The 23,839-nt window shown below is 40.9% G+C and overlaps 1 protein-coding gene across 1 annotated transcript in view; it reads left to right on the top strand.

Annotated features, from left to right (window-relative positions):
• The first annotated feature begins 5,935 nt into the window (after nucleotides 1-5,935).
• ATP8B3 (ATPase phospholipid transporting 8B3) overlaps nucleotides 5,936-23,839 on the top strand; it is a 335,474-nt gene continuing 317,570 nt past the window's right edge. The window contains exons 1-2 of the mRNA XM_068234593.1: nucleotides 5,936-5,974; nucleotides 11,717-11,782. Coding sequence (XP_068090694.1) covers nucleotides 5,950-5,974; nucleotides 11,717-11,782 — 91 coding nt within the window. The 5' untranslated portion in view covers nucleotides 5,936-5,949. The remainder of the gene's footprint in view (nucleotides 5,975-11,716; nucleotides 11,783-23,839) is intronic.

Genomic DNA, 23,839 nt, shown 5'->3' with positions numbered 1-23,839 from the left:
GGTATTTAGTTCCACTAATGTACTTTTACAGCAATTAAAGTGGAGTTGTACTTTAAGGCTGATACACACACTTTGATAAGTATAGATTTCAGTCCGTTTTTCATTGTTTTATTGATGATATTTAGTGGCATTCTGTACCATAGTGCAAAAATCCTATAAATTAAGTATCTGCACATTTTAGCATTGTGTTGTTATAAATAACAAAGCATAACAGAATACTTTTTGTATCCCGAACGGCAGATGAATGAATGGTACGATCAGCACACACTAAAATAGTTGAAAATATCATTCTATATTGAGGTGAGTTCATGTGCATAATAGGAGCACGCACAGTGTCAGGGGATGCTATGTCCCCAGGGTAGTTACAAAATAAACAAGCTTTTGTTTCCATGATGTTCAGGTCAGTCATCAAATTGCAGACTTTGATCACAGTTCTGTGTCATTTGAGATGTGCTGTTATGTTTTTTCTATAGTTTTATTCATTTGTATATAAAAATATAACCACTATTATTTGTGTAACAAAAAGACAAAATAGTATAAAGCAATTTATTAGCAATGGACAATTTTCTAAGATTCTCTTAAAGCAGACCCAAACTGAACATTTTTTTAATTAAAAATATTTAGTTGTACCACTCTGACACAGACAAAGATAAATAAACACTCCTTCAAGCCTATGAGCATTTCAGTGCATGCTTTTCACCCTTCTCTTTTCATAACTAGGGTTATACAGGTGGCAGCCATTAGCAATTCCTCCTTTGCTGGACACCTTCTACTCCACTAGTTTGCCGGATTCTGTCCCGGCAATATGAAAGGAAGGGAGGGGTTCCTCCAATAAACGTAAAATATTTTATATTTGTCATCATGCAGCTGAAAAAAAGCTGCTATTTATTATTATAATTTAGAAAATAGATTTTATTTCTGAAATCTTGTATTTTTAATTTGGGCCCACTTTAAGCTGAGAAGTGTATTTCAATTTTCTGCCTTGGCAAACATGGTGTTTGGGATTTTGTTTTTACTCATGATGCTTAGTGTCAATTCAGCAAGAAGTCCTAATTTAAATTTTGTTCCACCTGAAAAGCCACTTTCCCTTAAAATGGGATCAAAATAGAGTGCTTCGCAAAAGAGTGTTTGATATTCCATACCACTAAATGGTACAAATTACATCCAAGTGCAGTATAAAAGCTTGGCTTTTATAGGCTCAGGACAAGAGGACATGGGCCCATATGCAATTAATTTTTTTTCCTGAGTTATCTCCTTAGAGATAATGTTATAATTTTTATCTTCTCTTTTAAAGAACTTTTCAAAATTTTACAATAGAAAAAGTACCCAAAAATTGGTTTCTTGCTTGCTGGTGTTTTAAAAGGCACTTAGGGCTGGTGCACACCGAGCAGCTTTTTCAACGTTTCTGCAGCCGCTTGCGGCTGCGGATACGCTTGGTCAATGTATCTCAATGGGGTGGGTCACACCAGAGCGGGAGGCGTTTTGCAGAAACACATACTACCGGGTAAGGCATTTTTTGGATTGTGGATGCGTTTCTGCCTCAATGTTAAGTATAGGAAAAACGCAAACCGCTCTGAAAAAAGGCAGTTCAGAGCGGTTTTGCAGGCGTTTTTGTTACAGAAGCTGTTCAGTAACAGCTTTACTGTAACAATATATGAAATCTACTACACCAAAAACGCTTCACAAAACCGCAAAATGCTAGCTGAAATGCTACAGAAAAATAACAAAAAGCGTTTCAAAATCTGCTAGCATTTTGCGGATCTGCTAGCGGGTTTTGGTGTGCACCAGGCCTTAGTGAAAATATCACCTAGGGGAAAATGCAGGAGAAACAGTTAATTGCATATGTTATTTAATTCAATTCAATGTTTTACCTAAGCTTTCTCCTAGGTGACATTCTCCAATATATTCTTATTATTAACGAGCTAATAAGAAAAGATTTAGAATAATTGTGACAGTACTATTGAACATTTTATAAATAACATACAGCAATAAACAATAAGCAGTAGTACAAGTGCATATGCTGTAAACACATTGTAGTGATAACCTTGCAACAGCAAGATCAATGAATCAAAGCAACTCCAGTAGCATATCAGTCTCTTGTACCAAAAGAGCTAAACCCATAGCTGATGCCTATGAGAGCTGCTCACTGATTTGGCTGGCAGGTGGAGGATGGGGGGGGGGGGGGGGAGAAATATGTTAAAATAATATACAATTTTATTCAAAATTAAATAAGAAATAATTAAAAAAAAAAAACACTGCCTGCAGCAGCGATCAGAGGCCACCAACAGAAAGCTCTGTTGGTGGGCAGAAAAGGGGGGGGATTCATGTGTGTGCTAATTTGTATGGCTCTGCAGCGAGCTATTAAAGCTGCAGAGCCCTGAATTGCAAAAAAAATAGCCTGGTCACTAGAGGGGTGTAAGCCTACGGTCCTCAAGTGCTTAACCACTTTTACACAGTCCCAGATTTGGTAATATGGGCGACTAGAGGTATTAAAAACTTAAGCCATATTATTAAAATAAGCTTGCCCCCTTCGATACTCTCAAACAATTGTTTGACCTGACAAATATTTCTGTATTTCCAACTTAGGCATGCATATCAATTCGTGATATGTTTGGAATTCTGTCTCCAGTGTTAGAAACTGGTGAGCTGCAGGGATTGCGTATGCTGGGAGAGCTAAAGATGGCCACACACCATACATTTTTTTTTATTTTGATTAGATTCGAGCAAGCTGTTCCAATTTTCTGATTGATTGGAAGTTTCGATCAAAATCTTTGAGGTACCACACACATATTTTCGAGATTGCCTCAATTTCGGGATAAAAATTCATTAAGTCTGAAAAAATTGGTTGGTTAGAAAAATCAAGAGAAAAATGAACTTTATAGTTACATACATTTTTTTTCTGGTTGAATACAATTTCACAATCCATCACAAACCATACAATTCTTGATAAGATTGGTCTGAATTTTCCAACATGTCCAATCTCAAAAAAAAAAATTATTAAAAAAATGGGAAATTCGATTGGATTTCTGGATCGAAAACAAAAAAAAAAGCTTTCGATTTTTTGAGACAATGATCATATTTATGGAATTGGTTTTAAATTTGGATCTTTTAATTGTATGGTGTGTGGCCACCTTTAATCGTTAATTTATGAAGCATTGATTGAAAGCACTGTTTATACTGAACTTACCCAAACTAGACAGATGCTATCTAAAGTGGTAACAGGATTTGTTTAATCTGTACAGAGAGGAATGGGATGTTATACTGGAACAGATGCTCACTGTGGTAATCTCGGCTAGGAACTGACTGATTCAGCTCAAATTTTTAGACAGGGTATATACAGAGAGAATGCATAAGATGGATCCCTCCAGATCAGACCAATGCTTCCGGTACCTTTAACACCAGAGCACTTTCCTCCACATGTTTTGGTCTTGCTCTAAATTGCATCCTCTTTGGAGTGGGGTAGGTAGTGTAGCAAATTCACTGCTTAAAATGAATATTGCAAACCAGGATTGTGGCTGTTGGGAAGAATGGCTGACTTGGAACAAAATACTGTATACATAAAAAAGTAATGTTCAGAATCAGAATCAGAATCAAATTTATTATCGCCAAGTACAACGGTGGATTGTACCCGGAATTGGTTTTGGCGCATACAGGGTCGTCGATGAAAAGAAAACAGGAAAAGCATACGGTAAAGCATACATAGACATGGGACAAGCATACATAGGACAACATTACAGCTTGTGCGTACAATTAAAGGGGTTCTTTCGCGAAAAAAGTAGGCAGTTAAAAAATGTGACAGATGACAGGTTTTGGGCCAGTCCATCTTTTTAAGGGGGATTCTCAGGGATTTCTTTGTTTTCAACAGCATTTCCTGAACAGCAGTTTAACTGCCAAAATAGCAAGATACCAGCCGGCCTCCCTAATCACTTGCACACTATTATGTCAGTTAGATTTTGCAACTGTTGTTCAGGAAATGCTGTTGAAAACAAAGAAAGCCCTGAGAATCCCCCTTAAAAAGATGGACTGGCCCAAAACCTGTCATCTGTCACATTTTTCAACTGCCTACTTTTTTCGCGAAAGAACCCCTTTAAGCAGAGTGCACCATTGCATACAGTTAAGCATGGTACATACATATAAACAATAAAAAAGCAACAATAAAAGCAAAACAGAGCATTACAGCATACACGTACAGTTAACGTAATACAAAACATAGCAAGAACATACACTGATAGCAGGAACAGAAAAGATAGCAATGTTCCAATTACTTGGCTTTTATGCCAGGAAAGGAATATTAAAACTATAATAATCAAGCCACAGCTATGCTTTTGTCTTGGGTTCAGGCCATTAATCAGGTACTCCAATTGTACAAACTCACCTATGTCAAAAGGAATTGAACCTCCCACCCCCACCCCAAATATTCTAAAATATGGGTGAGATGGGAGCACTGTATGTTAGAACCCAATGCTCGTGAATATTGCTTGAACTACAATTCTGTAGGATATAGCTTTCTGGCAGTAGGTGAGGATGTTCTCACCATTTTCCCTTTTCCTTTAATTTATTTGTATTGCTTTCTTCTTCTCTTTCTTCCTTGTCATTTGTCTAGCGAACCATTTTACTTAACAACAAGTATGTTTTATAATACTTGTGCAATGGACTAATGGGTATAGTACAGCCTTTCTCAACCATTTAAAGCTGGAGAAACTCTGTAAATAACTTTTGGATCTCAAGGAACCTCTACAGACAAAAATATTTTGCAGGAGGCATGGTCTTTAAAAGCAGGCTATTTTTTCACTACCCCCTATTACACTGCCACTCATTATACTGTCTCATTATCCTAGTGTTTTTTTTTATTAATGTGCTCATTATTATTCTGACCCACAATTTAGTGTTTCTTATTTTACAATACCTACTATTATAATATGCTCTATTAACCTCCCTGGCAGTACGATTATTTCCAGATTTTAGGGTATTTTCTGAACATTTCAGATCCTAAAATCTGGAAACAATCATGATGCCAGAAAGCCAGCAGCAGCCTCTGCTCTCACTCACCTCCCTGGGCTCCAGCGCTGCAATTTTACCTCCATCCACCAGGTGGCACTGTAACACTTTGGTGAGATCAATAACGGTGATCTCACCAGAATGACTCAGAGCCTCCGAAGACAGGAAATAGAAGGGCTACCGACGGGCGGGCTTCATTCATTGCTCTGCTTGGGGCCCTGCATGGTCTTAGTCCAGCTCTGAGAGAACTCAAAGAACCCTGGTTGAAAAGCCCGGTATTGTAACTTGACTCCACAGTAAAATATATAGCTGTGTGTATAGTTGTCAGTGAATAACTGGCTACTTGTATTTTGCATATACTCATGGTATAACAATAACATCTGTACTCTGCAAAGGTCGACCTGTAGTCATTCTGTATGGATCAGGATACTATGATTGACACATCATACTCCATATTTATCTGTGAGCTTGTCTAAACTTCAATAAAGTAATAAGAAGAAACATGGAAACTGCTAGGGGTAGGGGGTCAAAATGGGCTAGCTTTCCACCCCTCACAAACCTCCTTCACAATCTTATCCTAAATTCCAGTAGATCAACTGACTTTTAACTTAGCAGCCTACAAACACCCTGACCTTTGGACAACTGGAGGTCAAAAACGATACTAGAAATCCACCCTCAACAGTGTGCACGATTCTGTGAAAAAGCCCCTAGACAGAGGAGGTGGCACCCAAATTTTTTCTAATGGCACTTAGTAACTGAATGATATAAAACTGGGGACACTTTGGTTTAACATATCCTGCTCTCCTTTTAGTTAGGATATATTGCAAGCAACATAGTATGCTACTCTTACTCTTTAAATACCAGGGATATTCTAAATCTTGCCTTGCCAACAATCATTTATTTTTAACAGGTTCTTCGAAAACAATGAGTCAGCAGAATCCAGACAATGAGATGCATGGAACTGATGGTGGTTCAGGTATGAGTAATAACTTTTAACTGTAAATAACAGGCCTTCTGACACCCTATATACACATAATATTTAATATGATAATAGCAATAATATTGCCCTGCTTTTATTTGCCCAATAGTTTTGAGAAAGTTTTATAGTTGTAAGTATGTAAATTATCACAAATATATTTAATAAATATAATAAAAAAAACTTATACTGCAATAATACCTCTCCGTCTTGTAGCTTTATGCCCCATTTGTAGGTGTGACTGGGATCAGTGCGCCCCTTATATGGTGCTCAAAAAACAGCTATGACTAATGCTGGGCATACATGAGTCGATCTGGCGGCTCAATTAGCCACCGGATCGACTCCCGCCGCGTCCCCGCTCGTCTGCGCGTGCGCCCGGAACGATTTCCGCTCGTCCCCGCCGGCGCTTCTTATTGCCGCTATTGTACGCCCCCGGGGGGATCGAGCGCGGAATCGATCCCCACGGTGATCGGACACGTTGGATATTATCAATCGAGCCATCAGGCTCGATTGATAAGTCTCCCTCAACGGAGTGTATGCCCAGCATAAGAGCATCCTGGGCAAGTGCAGTTCAGAAAGAATCAGAACTGTGCAATGCTAGTGTGCTCCTGGCGGTTGCTAGACCCAGGGGTGCGAAAGCGAGTCCTAAAAGGGCACGCAGACGGATAGTGCTTTAAGTTGTAGTATGAACCTGGGACACAAAATGGAAGTTCTAAAACATTATCCTAATATCCTCAGGGACCTGCGGGCAAGCTGATCCATGAGTTTATAGAAAATGTGGAGATTCCCTTGATGATTTAGATAAGCCTTGAAGAGAAAATTTAAGGTGGAAACGAACTTACCACCAGTGTAAAGCCAATTGCAAGTTTGTCAAAGAGAACCCAGTCTTCAGAGGGGAAAAAGTCCTGCAGCAAATGGAAATCCAGCTGAAACCAGTCTGTTTAACACTGAAAATCATGATGAAATGTTGCCGTGATTGCATCTGTGATTCCCGTTCAGTAAACAAGAATCACAATCGTGCCAAAATCGATGCTTTTTTGCAGCAATTTTTAGTGTGGAAAAAAAGGGGTTGTGTTTTCAACTAAGGGAAAACACAACCCCTACTGGAACAAAAAACACAACCCCTACTGGAATCATGTTTACTACTGCGTGCCAGTAGTAAACCTGATTTCACCCACACTGCGTGATACAATTGATCTACACTGACAGAGTAAGATGATTTTTTTCTCTCTCTATAGCAAATTAAAAATTCATTCTAAAAATGTGTTTTATTATTTAAAAAAAGGTTAATTTTACCTCATCTTTTTACATTAAAGGGTTAAAATCTTCTATCTCTTCCGTCCATGCAAGGACTTGCGGACTAAGGAGCAAAAGATGATGGAGGGCAGATAAGAAATCACCTAATTAGACTTAATTTTCCACAAACAACCCCTGAGTCTTCCCCACTGTACTTTAAACAGAAAACATTAGTCACACTTGAAGAATTTCAACCTAGCCTGGATAATGGCAGTGGAAAAGTAGCAGAGGAGTGAACGCCTCAAACATGTCAGCCCTTTCAGCTATTTGAAGCCAGGAGCTGCTTATATCCCTTTAAGGTCAAACCAGGCCTTAGTGAACCAGGCCTTAGTGAAAATATCACCTAGGGGAAAATGCAGGAGAAACAGTTAATTGCATATGTTATTTAATTCAATTCAATGTTTTACCTAAGCTTTCTCCTAGGTGACATTCTCCAATATATTCTTATTATTAACGAGCTAATAAGAAAAGATTTAGAATAATTGTGACAGTACTATTGAACATTTTATAAATAACATACAGCAATAAACAATAAGCAGTAGTACAAGTGCATATGCTGTAAACACATTGTAGTGATAACCTTGCAACAGCAAGATCAATGAATCAAAGCAACTCCAGTAGCATATCAGTCTCTTGTACCAAAAGAGCTAAACCCATAGCTGATGCCTATGAGAGCTGCTCACTGATTTGGCTGGCAGGTGGAGGATGGGGGGGGGGGGGGGGGGAGAAATATGTTAAAATAATATACAATTTTATTCAAAATTAAATAAGAAATAATTAAAAAAAAAAAACACTGCCTGCAGCAGCGATCAGAGGCCACCAACAGAAAGCTCTGTTGGTGGGCAGAAAAGGGGGGGGATTCATGTGTGTGCTAATTTGTATGGCTCTGCAGCGAGCTATTAAAGCTGCAGAGCCCTGAATTGCAAAAAAAATAGCCTGGTCACTAGAGGGGTGTAAGCCTACGGTCCTCAAGTGCTTAACCACTTTTACACAGTCCCAGATTTGGTAATATGGGCGACTAGAGGTATTAAAAACTTAAGCCATATTATTAAAATAAGCTTGCCCCCTTCGATACTCTCAAACAATTGTTTGACCTGACAAATATTTCTGTATTTCCAACTTAGGCATGCATATCAATTCGTGATATGTTTGGAATTCTGTCTCCAGTGTTAGAAACTGGTGAGCTGCAGGGATTGCGTATGCTGGGAGAGCTAAAGATGGCCACACACCATACATTTTTTTTTATTTTGATTAGATTCGAGCAAGCTGTTCCAATTTTCTGATTGATTGGAAGTTTCGATCAAAATCTTTGAGGTACCACACACATATTTTCGAGATTGCCTCAATTTCGGGATAAAAATTCATTAAGTCTGAAAAAATTGGTTGGTTAGAAAAATCAAGAGAAAAATGAACTTTATAGTTACATACATTTTTTTTCTGGTTGAATACAATTTCACAATCCATCACAAACCATACAATTCTTGATAAGATTGGTCTGAATTTTCCAACATGTCCAATCTCAAAAAAAAAAATTATTAAAAAAATGGGAAATTCGATTGGATTTCTGGATCGAAAACAAAAAAAAAAGCTTTCGATTTTTTGAGACAATGATCATATTTATGGAATTGGTTTTAAATTTGGATCTTTTAATTGTATGGTGTGTGGCCACCTTTAATCGTTAATTTATGAAGCATTGATTGAAAGCACTGTTTATACTGAACTTACCCAAACTAGACAGATGCTATCTAAAGTGGTAACAGGATTTGTTTAATCTGTACAGAGAGGAATGGGATGTTATACTGGAACAGATGCTCACTGTGGTAATCTCGGCTAGGAACTGACTGATTCAGCTCAAATTTTTAGACAGGGTATATACAGAGAGAATGCATAAGATGGATCCCTCCAGATCAGACCAATGCTTCCGGTACCTTTAACACCAGAGCACTTTCCTCCACATGTTTTGGTCTTGCTCTAAATTGCATCCTCTTTGGAGTGGGGTAGGTAGTGTAGCAAATTCACTGCTTAAAATGAATATTGCAAACCAGGATTGTGGCTGTTGGGAAGAATGGCTGACTTGGAACAAAATACTGTATACATAAAAAAGTAATGTTCAGAATCAGAATCAGAATCAAATTTATTATCGCCAAGTACAACGGTGGATTGTACCCGGAATTGGTTTTGGCGCATACAGGGTCGTCGATGAAAAGAAAACAGGAAAAGCATACGGTAAAGCATACATAGACATGGGACAAGCATACATAGGACAACATTACAGCTTGTGCGTACAATTAAAGGGGTTCTTTCGCGAAAAAAGTAGGCAGTTAAAAAATGTGACAGATGACAGGTTTTGGGCCAGTCCATCTTTTTAAGGGGGATTCTCAGGGATTTCTTTGTTTTCAACAGCATTTCCTGAACAGCAGTTTAACTGCCAAAATAGCAAGATACCAGCCGGCCTCCCTAATCACTTGCACACTATTATGTCAGTTAGATTTTGCAACTGTTGTTCAGGAAATGCTGTTGAAAACAAAGAAAGCCCTGAGAATCCCCCTTAAAAAGATGGACTGGCCCAAAACCTGTCATCTGTCACATTTTTCAACTGCCTACTTTTTTCGCGAAAGAACCCCTTTAAGCAGAGTGCACCATTGCATACAGTTAAGCATGGTACATACATATAAACAATAAAAAAGCAACAATAAAAGCAAAACAGAGCATTACAGCATACACGTACAGTTAACGTAATACAAAACATAGCAAGAACATACACTGATAGCAGGAACAGAAAAGATAGCAATGTTCCAATTACTTGGCTTTTATGCCAGGAAAGGAATATTAAAACTATAATAATCAAGCCACAGCTATGCTTTTGTCTTGGGTTCAGGCCATTAATCAGGTACTCCAATTGTACAAACTCACCTATGTCAAAAGGAATTGAACCTCCCACCCCCACCCCAAATATTCTAAAATATGGGTGAGATGGGAGCACTGTATGTTAGAACCCAATGCTCGTGAATATTGCTTGAACTACAATTCTGTAGGATATAGCTTTCTGGCAGTAGGTGAGGATGTTCTCACCATTTTCCCTTTTCCTTTAATTTATTTGTATTGCTTTCTTCTTCTCTTTCTTCCTTGTCATTTGTCTAGCGAACCATTTTACTTAACAACAAGTATGTTTTATAATACTTGTGCAATGGACTAATGGGTATAGTACAGCCTTTCTCAACCATTTAAAGCTGGAGAAACTCTGTAAATAACTTTTGGATCTCAAGGAACCTCTACAGACAAAAATATTTTGCAGGAGGCATGGTCTTTAAAAGCAGGCTATTTTTTCACTACCCCCTATTACACTGCCACTCATTATACTGTCTCATTATCCTAGTGTTTTTTTTTATTAATGTGCTCATTATTATTCTGACCCACAATTTAGTGTTTCTTATTTTACAATACCTACTATTATAATATGCTCTATTAACCTCCCTGGCAGTACGATTATTTCCAGATTTTAGGGTATTTTCTGAACATTTCAGATCCTAAAATCTGGAAACAATCATGATGCCAGAAAGCCAGCAGCAGCCTCTGCTCTCACTCACCTCCCTGGGCTCCAGCGCTGCAATTTTACCTCCATCCACCAGGTGGCACTGTAACACTTTGGTGAGATCAATAACGGTGATCTCACCAGAATGACTCAGAGCCTCCGAAGACAGGAAATAGAAGGGCTACCGACGGGCGGGCTTCATTCATTGCTCTGCTTGGGGCCCTGCATGGTCTTAGTCCAGCTCTGAGAGAACTCAAAGAACCCTGGTTGAAAAGCCCGGTATTGTAACTTGACTCCACAGTAAAATATATAGCTGTGTGTATAGTTGTCAGTGAATAACTGGCTACTTGTATTTTGCATATACTCATGGTATAACAATAACATCTGTACTCTGCAAAGGTCGACCTGTAGTCATTCTGTATGGATCAGGATACTATGATTGACACATCATACTCCATATTTATCTGTGAGCTTGTCTAAACTTCAATAAAGTAATAAGAAGAAACATGGAAACTGCTAGGGGTAGGGGGTCAAAATGGGCTAGCTTTCCACCCCTCACAAACCTCCTTCACAATCTTATCCTAAATTCCAGTAGATCAACTGACTTTTAACTTAGCAGCCTACAAACACCCTGACCTTTGGACAACTGGAGGTCAAAAACGATACTAGAAATCCACCCTCAACAGTGTGCACGATTCTGTGAAAAAGCCCCTAGACAGAGGAGGTGGCACCCAAATTTTTTCTAATGGCACTTAGTAACTGAATGATATAAAACTGGGGACACTTTGGTTTAACATATCCTGCTCTCCTTTTAGTTAGGATATATTGCAAGCAACATAGTATGCTACTCTTACTCTTTAAATACCAGGGATATTCTAAATCTTGCCTTGCCAACAATCATTTATTTTTAACAGGTTCTTCGAAAACAATGAGTCAGCAGAATCCAGACAATGAGATGCATGGAACTGATGGTGGTTCAGGTATGAGTAATAACTTTTAACTGTAAATAACAGGCCTTCTGACACCCTATATACACATAATATTTAATATGATAATAGCAATAATATTGCCCTGCTTTTATTTGCCCAATAGTTTTGAGAAAGTTTTATAGTTGTAAGTATGTAAATTATCACAAATATATTTAATAAATATAATAAAAAAAACTTATACTGCAATAATACCTCTCCGTCTTGTAGCTTTATGCCCCATTTGTAGGTGTGACTGGGATCAGTGCGCCCCTTATATGGTGCTCAAAAAACAGCTATGACTAATGCTGGGCATACATGAGTCGATCTGGCGGCTCAATTAGCCACCGGATCGACTCCCGCCGCGTCCCCGCTCGTCTGCGCGTGCGCCCGGAACGATTTCCGCTCGTCCCCGCCGGCGCTTCTTATTGCCGCTATTGTACGCCCCCGGGGGGATCGAGCGCGGAATCGATCCCCACGGTGATCGGACACGTTGGATATTATCAATCGAGCCATCAGGCTCGATTGATAAGTCTCCCTCAACGGAGTGTATGCCCAGCATAAGAGCATCCTGGGCAAGTGCAGTTCAGAAAGAATCAGAACTGTGCAATGCTAGTGTGCTCCTGGCGGTTGCTAGACCCAGGGGTGCGAAAGCGAGTCCTAAAAGGGCACGCAGACGGATAGTGCTTTAAGTTGTAGTATGAACCTGGGACACAAAATGGAAGTTCTAAAACATTATCCTAATATCCTCAGGGACCTGCGGGCAAGCTGATCCATGAGTTTATAGAAAATGTGGAGATTCCCTTGATGATTTAGATAAGCCTTGAAGAGAAAATTTAAGGTGGAAACGAACTTACCACCAGTGTAAAGCCAATTGCAAGTTTGTCAAAGAGAACCCAGTCTTCAGAGGGGAAAAAGTCCTGCAGCAAATGGAAATCCAGCTGAAACCAGTCTGTTTAACACTGAAAATCATGATGAAATGTTGCCGTGATTGCATCTGTGATTCCCGTTCAGTAAACAAGAATCACAATCGTGCCAAAATCGATGCTTTTTTGCAGCAATTTTTAGTGTGGAAAAAAAGGGGTTGTGTTTTCAACTAAGGGAAAACACAACCCCTACTGGAACAAAAAACACAACCCCTACTGGAATCATGTTTACTACTGCGTGCCAGTAGTAAACCTGATTTCACCCACACTGCGTGATACAATTGATCTACACTGACAGAGTAAGATGATTTTTTTCTCTCTCTATAGCAAATTAAAAATTCATTCTAAAAATGTGTTTTATTATTTAAAAAAAGGTTAATTTTACCTCATCTTTTTACATTAAAGGGTTAAAATCTTCTATCTCTTCCGTCCATGCAAGGACTTGCGGACTAAGGAGCAAAAGATGATGGAGGGCAGATAAGAAATCACCTAATTAGACTTAATTTTCCACAAACAACCCCTGAGTCTTCCCCACTGTACTTTAAACAGAAAACATTAGTCACACTTGAAGAATTTCAACCTAGCCTGGATAATGGCAGTGGAAAAGTAGCAGAGGAGTGAACGCCTCAAACATGTCAGCCCTTTCAGCTATTTGAAGCCAGGAGCTGCTTATATCCCTTTAAGGTCAAACCAGAAGACAGTCATCCATTTGGGGGTGAGGGAGATGGAACTTATCTTAAAGAGGGAGGGGCTGCAAATTTTGCTTCATAAATTGGGGGTGTGGCGGTGGAATGCACTTTTTTTTGCATTCAGTATGGTGACTTATTTGATTTTTTTTTTCTTCAGGGAGTTGTACTGTAAAACTGAAGTCAAGATTTTCAGAAACACATCTTGGAATGAGCGATGAACGCAGCAAGACCCCTGATGCTGTCCCCTGTAATGTTCCCCTGGTGCCCAGTGCACTATACATTACCAGCCCGTGGCCACCGATGGTGCTCTGCTGGCTCTGGGTGCACTTTTTGCTCCCTACACATGCCCCACATGGTTGCTGGAGTAACGGGGTAATCAGATTTTCATCTAAGTCACAACAATAGAAAATGACAGTCTGTTTAAACTAATACCACACACAAATAATACCACACAAACCCAACACAAATAATTCAATATTTCCGTGTTTTTATTGAACACACCACATCTGCAGGAGCTAATTGGAGTGAGGTGTCAGCCAGCTGGAGTCCAATCAATAAGATGAGATTGGAGGTGTTGGTTACAGCTTCCCTGCCCTATAAAAAACACACACCAGTTTTGGGTTTGCTTTTCCCAAGAAGCATTGACTGATGTGAATGATGCCTGACACAAAAGAGCTCTCAGAAGTCCTACGATTAGAAATTGTTGACTTGCATAAAGCTGGAAAGGGTTATAAAAGTAACTCCAAAAGCCTTGCAGTTCATCAGTCCACAGTAAGACAAATTGTCTATAAATGGAGAAAGTTCAGCACTGCTTCTACTCTCCCTAGCAGTGACCGTCCTGTAAAAGATGACCGCAAGAGCACAGCGCAGAGTGCTCAATGAAGTGAAGAAAAATCCTAGAGTGTCATCTAAAGACATACAAAAGTCTCTAGCATATGCTAACATTCCTGTTAGCGAATCTACGATAGTAAAACACAAACCAAGAATGAAGTTCATGGGAGGATACCACAGAAGAAGCCACTGATGTCCAAAAAAAAACATTGCTGCATGTTTAAAGTTTGCAAAAGAGCACCTGGATGTTCCACAGCAGTACTGGCAAAATATTCTGTGGACAGATGAAACCAAAGTTGAGTTTTTTGGAAGAAACACACAACACTATGTGTCGAGAAAAAGAGGCACAGTACACCAACAGCAAAACCTCATTCCGACTGTGAAGTATGGTGGTGGGGGCATCATGGTTTGGGGCTGCTTTGCTGCATGAGGGCCTGGAAGGATTGCTATCATCGAAGGAAAAATGAATTCCAAATTTTATCAAGACATTTTGCAGGAGAACTTAAGGCCATCTGTCCATCAGCTGAAGCTTAGCAGAAGATGGGTGTTGCAACAGGACAACAACCCAAAGCATAGAAGTAAATCAACAACAGAATGGCTTAAACAGAAGAAAATACGCCTTCTGGAGTGGCCCAGTCAGAATCCTAACCTCAACCCAATTGAGATGCTGTGGCATGCCCTCAAGAAAGCGATTTACACTAGACATTCCAAGAATATTGCTGAACAGAAACAGTTCTGTAAAGAGGAAAGGTCAAAAATTACTCCTGACCGCTGTGCATGTCTGAGCTGCAACTACAGGTAACGTTTGGTTGAAGTTATTGCGGCCAAAGAAGGTTCAACCAGTTAATAAATCCAAGGGTTCACATACTTTCTCCACCTGCACTGAGAATGTTTACATGGTGTGTTCAATAAAAACATGGAAACATTTAATTATTTATGTGGTATTAGTTTAAGCAGACTGTGATTGTCTATTGTTGTGACATAGATGAAGATCTGATCACATTTTATGACCAATTTGTGCAGAAATCCATATAATTCCAAGGGGTTCACATACTTTTTCTTGCTACTGTAGATTGTGTTCCCAAATGCTTTAAAGCATATGTGCACAGGTGGGTCTGAGGTAGTATTGATAGACTGTTGTTTGTGGCATGTCAACATAGATATTTTGTGGCGTACCTTTAGTGACTTTAGTAAATGTAGACATCTGACCAGGGGCGTAACTAGAAATCACTGGGCCCCCCTGCGAATATTTGGATGGGGCCCCCCCCCCATAGGTGCCAAATAATCGTAATGGGGCAGCATTTCACTGTAAATTAATTGTAAAGTGGGCAGCATTTTACCAGACAATCGTAATGTGGGCCAGAAAATCGTAATGTGGGCAGAGTTCACCAGAAAATCGTAATGTGGGCCTTTAGAAAATCATAATGTGGGCAGAGTTCACCAGAAAATCGTAATGTGGGCACCAGTCACCAGAAAATTGTAACGTGGACAGCATTCACCAGACAATCGTAATGTGGGCAGCGTTCACCAGAAAATCATAATGTGGGCAGAGTTCACCAGAAAATCATAATGTGGGCAGAGTTCACCAGAAAATCGTAACGTGAGCAGCAGTCACCAGAGAATTGTAACAAGGACAGCATTCACCAGACAATCGTAATGTGGGCAGCGTTCACCAGAATATCGTAATGTGGGACAGAAAATCGTAATGTGGGCAGAGTTCACCAGAAAATCGCAATGTGGGCAGCAGTCACCAGAAAATCGCCATGTGGGCAGCAGTCACCAGAAAATCGCAATGTGGGCATCAGTCACCAGAAAATCCTAATGTGGGCAGCAGTCAGTCACCAGAATATCATAATGTGGGCAGCACACACCAGAAAATCCTAATGTGGGCAGCAGTCACCAGAAAATCCTTATGTGGGCAGCAGTCACCAGAAAATCGCAATGTGGGCAGCAGTCACCAGAAAATCGCAATGTGGGCAGCAGTCACCAGAAAATCGCAATGTGGGCAACAGTCACCAGAAAATCGCAATGTGGGCAGCAGTCACCAGAAAATCGTAATGTGGGCAGCATACACCAGAAAATCGTAATGTGGGCAGCAGACACCAGAAAATCGCAATGTGGGCAGCAGACACCTGAAAATCGCAATGTGGGCAGCAGTGACCAGAAAATCGCAATGTGGGCAGCAGTGACCAGAAAATCGTAATGTGGGCAGCAGACACCTGAAAATCGTAATGTGGGCAGCAGGCACCTGAAAATCGTAATGTGGGCAGCAGTCACCAGAAAATCGTAATGTGGGCAGCAGACACCTGAAAATCGTAATGTGGGCAGCAGGCACCTGAAAATCGCAATGTGGGCAGCAGACACCTGAAAATCGTAATGTGGGCAGCAGTGACCAGAAAATCGCAATGTGGGCAGCAGTGACCAGAAAATCGCAATGTGGGCAGCAGACACCAGAAAATCGTAATGCGGGCAGCAGACACCTGAAAATCGTAATGTGGGCAGCAGTGACCAGAAAATCGCAATGTGGGCAGCAGTGACCAGAAAATCGTAATGTGGGCAGCAGACACATGAAAATCGTAATGTGGGCAGCAGACACCTGAAAATCGCAATGTGGGCAGCAGTCACCAGAAAATCGCAATGTGGGCAGCAGTGACCAGAAAATCGCAATGTGGGCAGCAGACACCAGAAAATTGTAATGTGGGCAGCAGACACCTGAAAATCGTAATGTGGGCAGCAGTGACCAGAAAATCGCAATGTGGGCAGCAGACACCAGAAAATCGTAATGCGGGCAGCAGACACCTGAAAATCGTAATGTGGGCAGCAGTGACCAGAAAATCGCAATGTGGGCAGCAGTGACCAGAAAATCGTAATGTGGGCAGCAGACACCTGAAAATCGTAATGTGGGCAGCAGACACCTGAAAATCGTAATGTGGGCAGCAGACACCTGAAAATCGCAATGTGGGCAGCAGTGACCAGAAAATCGCAATGTGGGCAGCAGTGACCAGAAAATCGCAATGTGGGCAGCAGACACCAGAAAATCGTAATGTGGGCAGCAGACACCTGAAAATCGTAATGTGGGCAGCAGTGACCAGAAAATCGCGATGTGGGCAGCAGACACCAGAAAATCGTAATGTGGGCAGCAGACACCTGAAAATCGTAATGTGGGCAGCAGACACCTGAAAATCGTAATGTGGGCAGCAGGCACCTGAAAATCGTAATGTGGGCAGCAGACACCTGAAAATCGTAATGTGGGCAGCAGGCACCTGAAAATCGTAATGTGGGCAGCAGACACCTGAAAATCCCCCTGTGTGTGGGCAGCGGGCAGCAGCGGGATACATACCTTCTTCCTTGCGTTCCATCGCCGCCTTCTCGCTCTAGCGGCTGACGTCACTTCCGCTTCCGGAAGTGACGTCAGCCGCTAGAGCGAGAAGGCGGCGATGGAACGCAAGGAAGAAGGTATGTATCCCGCCGCCGCTGCCCGCTGCCCACACACATTCACTAGCTGGAGGGGAGCGCAGAGGGGAGAGCCCCGAGGTGAGGGAGAGGGGGGAACTTCCCCTCTCCCCGCCGACTGTGGGCAAGGCTTTCCCCTCATGCTGCCACCCCTCCAGCCCCCAAAAAACGGCCCCGAGCGGGCGCAGGCGCTGCAGGGCCTATTGCTACGCCCCTGCATCTGACAGTGAGTTAGGTCATCTATACAATAATTCAGTAGGGTCTCAGGCAGGGAGATCAAGCAACTGTGGTTCTCAAAGTAAAACTAATCCTTCCCACAGATTAAATGCAGAGCAACACGCAGCTGAAACACTTACCAGAGCTTCAGAGCTTCAGGGGCTGATTCCCTTTAGTTCTTGCAGCTGCCAGGTGCTTTGCTGCATCCTCTGGTTGGCTCTCGATGCATACATGTGAACTAATGTGAGTCAGGTGGCACTTCGGGATCCTACGGAGGATGCAGTAGAGCAGCGGGCAGCTGTAGTAGTGAAGAGGACCGGCGTTTCCACTGTGCACAGCTCTGCATTAATGAGAGAGGCAGGCCCCCATAGCTCCCTGTTTACTGTAAGGTGGTTGAGACTGCTGGTTGGTTAAGTCCAGGGACTCTACTGTACGATATTCTTTAAAAAAAATAGTAGTTCGGCATGCAGTACCATCAGAATATCCAACAATGTAACTACAAAATACATATTTAGTTTATATGTGGTTCGAAACAGCGGCAATATCAGTGCATGGTCATTTGATAGTAAAAATACAGCAGAAACAAGAAACACTAGAGGGCAGACACTCCCCTTGGGTGCTCAAACATTACCTCCAGACACTGGGCATTAGAAGTTGAGGTTATTAGGGTGTTTTCTACATTTGTGTAACCTACCGATGGAAGAGCAGCAAGATGGTGGAAATATCATAATTTCTATTAAAATGCAGTTTGAGGAAGCGATATAACATGAATGCAGAAACAACAGATAGATAGTTGGGGACTTGAGATAATAGTATAGATAGGTCAAGAGTTGAGAAATAAGTTTGTGTGTTGTCAGAGTAGAGATGGTATTAGAAAATTAAAGCGTGTACTGATTGTCCCAGGTCATGAGTGTAGATAGAGAAGAGAAGGGGTCCAAGACTGGAACCTTGTGATAGCAGACATGAAGAGGAATTAGTATTGGAGTAGGACACAGTGAAATACCTTTGAAACAGGCAAGGCAATACATCAGTGTTACAGACTGATATGTGTTGCTGAAAAGCAGCCAGAAGCAGTCAGAAGTGTGCTAGCGTGTTTAGGCCAAAAGTCTTTTTTTAAATATTCTTCTTACTTGCATTGATCCATGTGTTTTTCAGCCAACTCCCATAATGACTGAAAATATTTCCTGATCTTCTGACCACCATGAAGGGGTTTGGTATGTAGACAATTGAAATCTCCTCCTTGGAGCTCAGATAAAGCTCACCTTGATTAGGTAGCGAATGCCGGTGCACTTTCTCTGCAGGTCCACCACTCCTGCCAACCGAGTACTTCACCACTATTGAAAAAGGCACTCCACAGGCTTCAAACTTGCGTTTGTGATTTATTGAGCAAGACACACTACATGTTACGGGTCAGGAGACCCGTAACATGTAGTTTGGTATGTAGGCAGACTGCCTCTCTATTCACTGTATTATGTCTATGGTACTCACTGGTGGTTAAAAGAGCAAGAGATGTTTACTATTACTTGGATTAAGCTATTAACATTTGAAAAGTATGCAATACCATGCACATTAATTAATGCAAGGTTCTGCACTGTAATCTAGGCACAATTCCTTTACCTCATTTCACTTGTGGGTACTAGTACAGCAAAATACACTGCTCATTATCTTATGCAACTGTCTGCATTGATAAACCTTATCTACCACGAGAGAAGCAAATGCTCACTCCCAGGCAGACAGCAATCTACCATTTAAATTGGTCTGCAGGAAGCCTGTCAGTCATTAAGCTGCACATACTTACACCTGTGTCTGCAGTAGCAAATCTAGCAGGAGCTGTAAGATTGTTATTTGCGACCAAATCCTCTCTCCTGTATATGGCTGCATTTTTGCAGCTTCTGCTAGATTTGGTACTACAGACACAGGTGTGAGTATATGGCTGACAGGTTGTCTGCAGACCAATTTAAATGGCTGTCTGGGAGTGAGCTTTTGCTTCTCGTGTGTTTGGTATTCAACATTCAGGGGTAGTTGTTGGTGATTTCCCTGGTGCCCTGCACTCCCACTTTGAGGTATGCAGGGTTGGGGTCCCGGGTGGTGGCAGAGCCTAGGGCTCCCACCTGTCGTGTGCACCAGTGTTTGTGTTTTTAACCACTTCACCACTGAGGGGTTTTCCCCTTATGGACCAGAGAAATTTTCACCTTTTAGCGCTCCTTACTTGTCATTCACCAATAACTTTATCACTACTTAGTTATCACAACAAAATGATCTATATCTTGTTTTTTTTGCCAACAATTAGGCTTTGGGTGGTACATTTTTCTAAGAAAATTATTTTATTCTAAATGCATTTTAATGGGCCATTATAATTTTAAGCCATTATAGTTTTAAAATAAAAAAGTGCTACTATGGATAAAACCCACAGATTTTATTCGCCCCTTTGTCCCTATTATTACAGCGTTTAAAGTATGTCCTGCGTACAATGTATGGCACCATTATTTTATTCGGAAATAAAGGTGTATTTTTCCATTTTGCGTCAGGAAATGCTGTTGAAACAAAGAAAACCCAAACCCAGAGAATCCCACATGAGGAGATGGACTGGCCCAAAACCTGTTGGTTCTGTCAGATTTTACCTGCCTACGTTTTCGTGATAGTGGTCCTTTAAAGGACCACTATTGTGAAAAATGTTTAAATTTAAAATACATGTAAACATATACAAATAAAAAGTATGTTTCTTCCAGAGTAAAATGAGCCATAAATTACTTTTCTCTTATGTTGCTGTCACTTGCAGTAGGTAGTAGAAATCTGAAAGAACCGACAGGTTTTGAACTAGTCCATTTCTTCCTGAGCTGAGCTGTGTTAGCTGCGGTTTCTATATGCTGGCATGTGAGAAAGTCCTCGGCTGAGTAAATAAAGATTTCTATGTTTTTGGCAAATATGGAGAAGTCTTATTCTCAGCAAGGCTTTTATTCTTTATAAAGACACTACCTAAAAAGGATTTAAACAAATATGCTAGCAAGCCTCCCTGCTCACTTCACACATTTTTGGCAGTTGAACAGAGCACCTGCCATTCACTTAGTCCTTTTGAAACTATACAGAACCCTAAGAATTCCCCCATGAGCAGATGGCTACTCCAAAACCTGTCGGTTCTGTCATATTTCTACTACCTACTTTAAGTGACTGCAACATAGGAGAAAAGTAATTTATGGCTAATATTAATTTGGGAGAAATGTACTTCTTATTTCTATGTGTTTACATTTATTTTACATTTTATGATATTTGCGGTAGTGGTCCTTTTAAAAAATAGTCTATGACCTTTGTAGGATGTCAAAAGAAAATTACCTTACTCAATGAGACTTCTCCATATTTGCCAAAAACATAGAAATCTTTATTTACTCAGCCGAGGACTTTCTCACATGCCAGCATATAGAAACCGCAGCCAACACAGCTCAGCTCAGCAGGAGAAAGTGCAGTTTCCCTGGTGTGCAGAGTCTTTTAAACCCTAATTAATATGATAAAGTATTCCTCCTTTTGGGCAGTTCTTTCTGGTAAGTGTCCAATCAGCATCATATCAAGGTGACTCAGTCCTCCTTTTTGGGCGGGGTTACTTAACTTCTCTCTGTCCTCCATGAAAGTGAAAGTCAACTTTGGAGGAAGTCTTCTGAAGTCAGTTTCTAGTTTCGTTTCTCAAAGTCAGACCTGCCCTCGGAGAACTGGTTCAAACTGCCCTTTCGGATTGCTCCTTTGTCCTCTGGAAAACTGGAATTCCACTGCAAAGGACATAATAAACTGTGCACAGTAAATGGTTCAAAAACATATATAACATATATTCAGTGATATTGTGATAACTCTTTATTTAAAGTGTCACTCTAGCACACTGGTCTGATTATATAAATGTGATTCTTATAGCCACATGAGAATATAAAAAATATACCATGTGATTAATTATAAATCTTAATAATTCTTTCCACATTTCCCTCCTGTTTATAATTAATACTGTGGATCGATTACATATGTGTATAAAAATAATATTTACATTCACATTTCTGTGCTTATGCTTGCTTAAGCCTCGGGTATCTGCAAATGTGTCTCCACTACAGGGATTGGAGACTCAAGCAAACACAGCCTTCTATTCCCCTTTACTGCAAATGGGTATGCACTACAGCAAGTCAGGGCATAGAAGTGAAATGACCAAAAAAAGAAAATCAGACTCTGGCCGTGAGCTGGAATAATTGCCTCACACGTTGTCCTGGCCATCCCCCTCCAGCATGCCATCATAATCTCCTCCCAGATCACCGTATGATTCTTCATCATGCTGCGCCAAGGCTGCATACATAATAGTACTCATGTGTTTATCTATCAATCTTGCAAAAAATGTTCTCAGCATTGGGAAAATACAGCAGGCTAGCAGGAACAGAACCATAAGAACAGTTAGGAATGCGATACCAAAACTCTGAAAAAATGAGGTCCAGCTTCCAAACCAGTTCTGTAACCAGTCTGTTATTGGGTTTGAAACACCTGAGTTTCGTTTCAGCTCTTCAGATAGGTCTTTTAACTGCTGAAGAGCCACTGTCACTTTTCCATCAGGGGACGTATTATCTGGAATGTAGGTACAACATTGTTCCCCAAAAAATTCACATACACCCCCTTTTTCTGCCAACAGCATATCTAATGCAATTCTATTCTGCAATGCTGTTAATGATGTTGCTTTCAGTTGATCTGCCAAACCTTCAATAGCATCTCTAGTATAATTAACAAATCTTTGCTGATTGTAGTAAATATAATTAATTCAATCCACATTTTTGTTAACTGTTGGCCATAGGAAAATTGACTCGAACCCTGCAGCAATTTGGTTCCTAGCCTTGAACTCATCTGGCACCCCTCTGGGGACCCCTATCGCATCAATATACACATATGGGTCGAAACTCCCTTTTGGTGCCTCTCTTTTACTCCGGTGTACCTTTTTATCCACCAACATTTTAAAAGACTCATAGGGCAATATAGTTACAGTACATGTTCTATCATCCAGACAGGGGCACACAACCCTTTCCATTCTGGTGGCAATGATGATTCTGCTTTGTTAGGTTCACAAGTCCACCAAGTATCTTCTAACTGCCATTCTGTTCCTAGGCTCAACCCTTTATCATTTGTTACCTCCACTATTTATCCACAATACTTAGTCATTGGATGGTTACTGGGGGCAGACCTATTATAGCACGTAAGATTGCTGGCTGTAGCAAATGCACGCTGTGGCGTGCCTGGTACCTTCATACGGGCTCTCTCTGTGGTACAATTCCGTGGTTGATTCACACTTATCATACTCTGTATCATACATTCTAATTCAGACCCACTCGCCACTACTGGTACCAGAGCAATCTGCGGTCTAGCCGCTGCACATACAATACAGTCAGACAGACACATTCATCTGGTTTGCAGTAAAAATTGCCAAAATAGTCCAAAAATTCCATCGGTCACTAGAACCTTGTTACTAGTCACGTTCATCTTGTTAATACTGTTCGATGGGGATGGGTCAGTAGTCTCTTTGTCTATCCTGTCGTTGCTGTTCAATGGAGGTCGTTCAGTCATTGTTCTTCTTCTTTTCCCTTTAAAATGCTATGGTTTTAACCCAACTTCCCCTATGTAGCCTTTTAGGTATCTGTTCCCCCTTTTTTATCTCCTTTTCACCATGGTTCAAGATAAAGAACTACACCTGTGCCTTAGGAAGAATCTTCTAATATCTTCCCACAGTCTTTGAGATTGTGGTCGCACTGAGGCTCAAGCAAATGTTCCCGTCGCCTCAGGATCTCAAATTTCCGCCCCTCTTTTCCCCGTGGTGCTAACTATCAAGAACAGATTGGATCTGGCTACTGTTTTAAAAGGAAATGACCGCTAAGCACTCTTCTTGACCAAGATGCAAACAACATTTCTTTTATTTCAAAACCACCGAAGCTTCATGTGAGTGTTCGTAG

The sequence above is a fragment of the Hyperolius riggenbachi genome, chromosome 1, assembly GCF_040937935.1.
Source record: "Hyperolius riggenbachi isolate aHypRig1 chromosome 1, aHypRig1.pri, whole genome shotgun sequence".
NCBI lineage: Eukaryota > Metazoa > Chordata > Amphibia > Anura > Hyperoliidae > Hyperolius > Hyperolius riggenbachi.
Note: the sequence above shows the minus strand (reverse complement) of the source record. Positions and strands in the feature narration are given on the sequence as shown.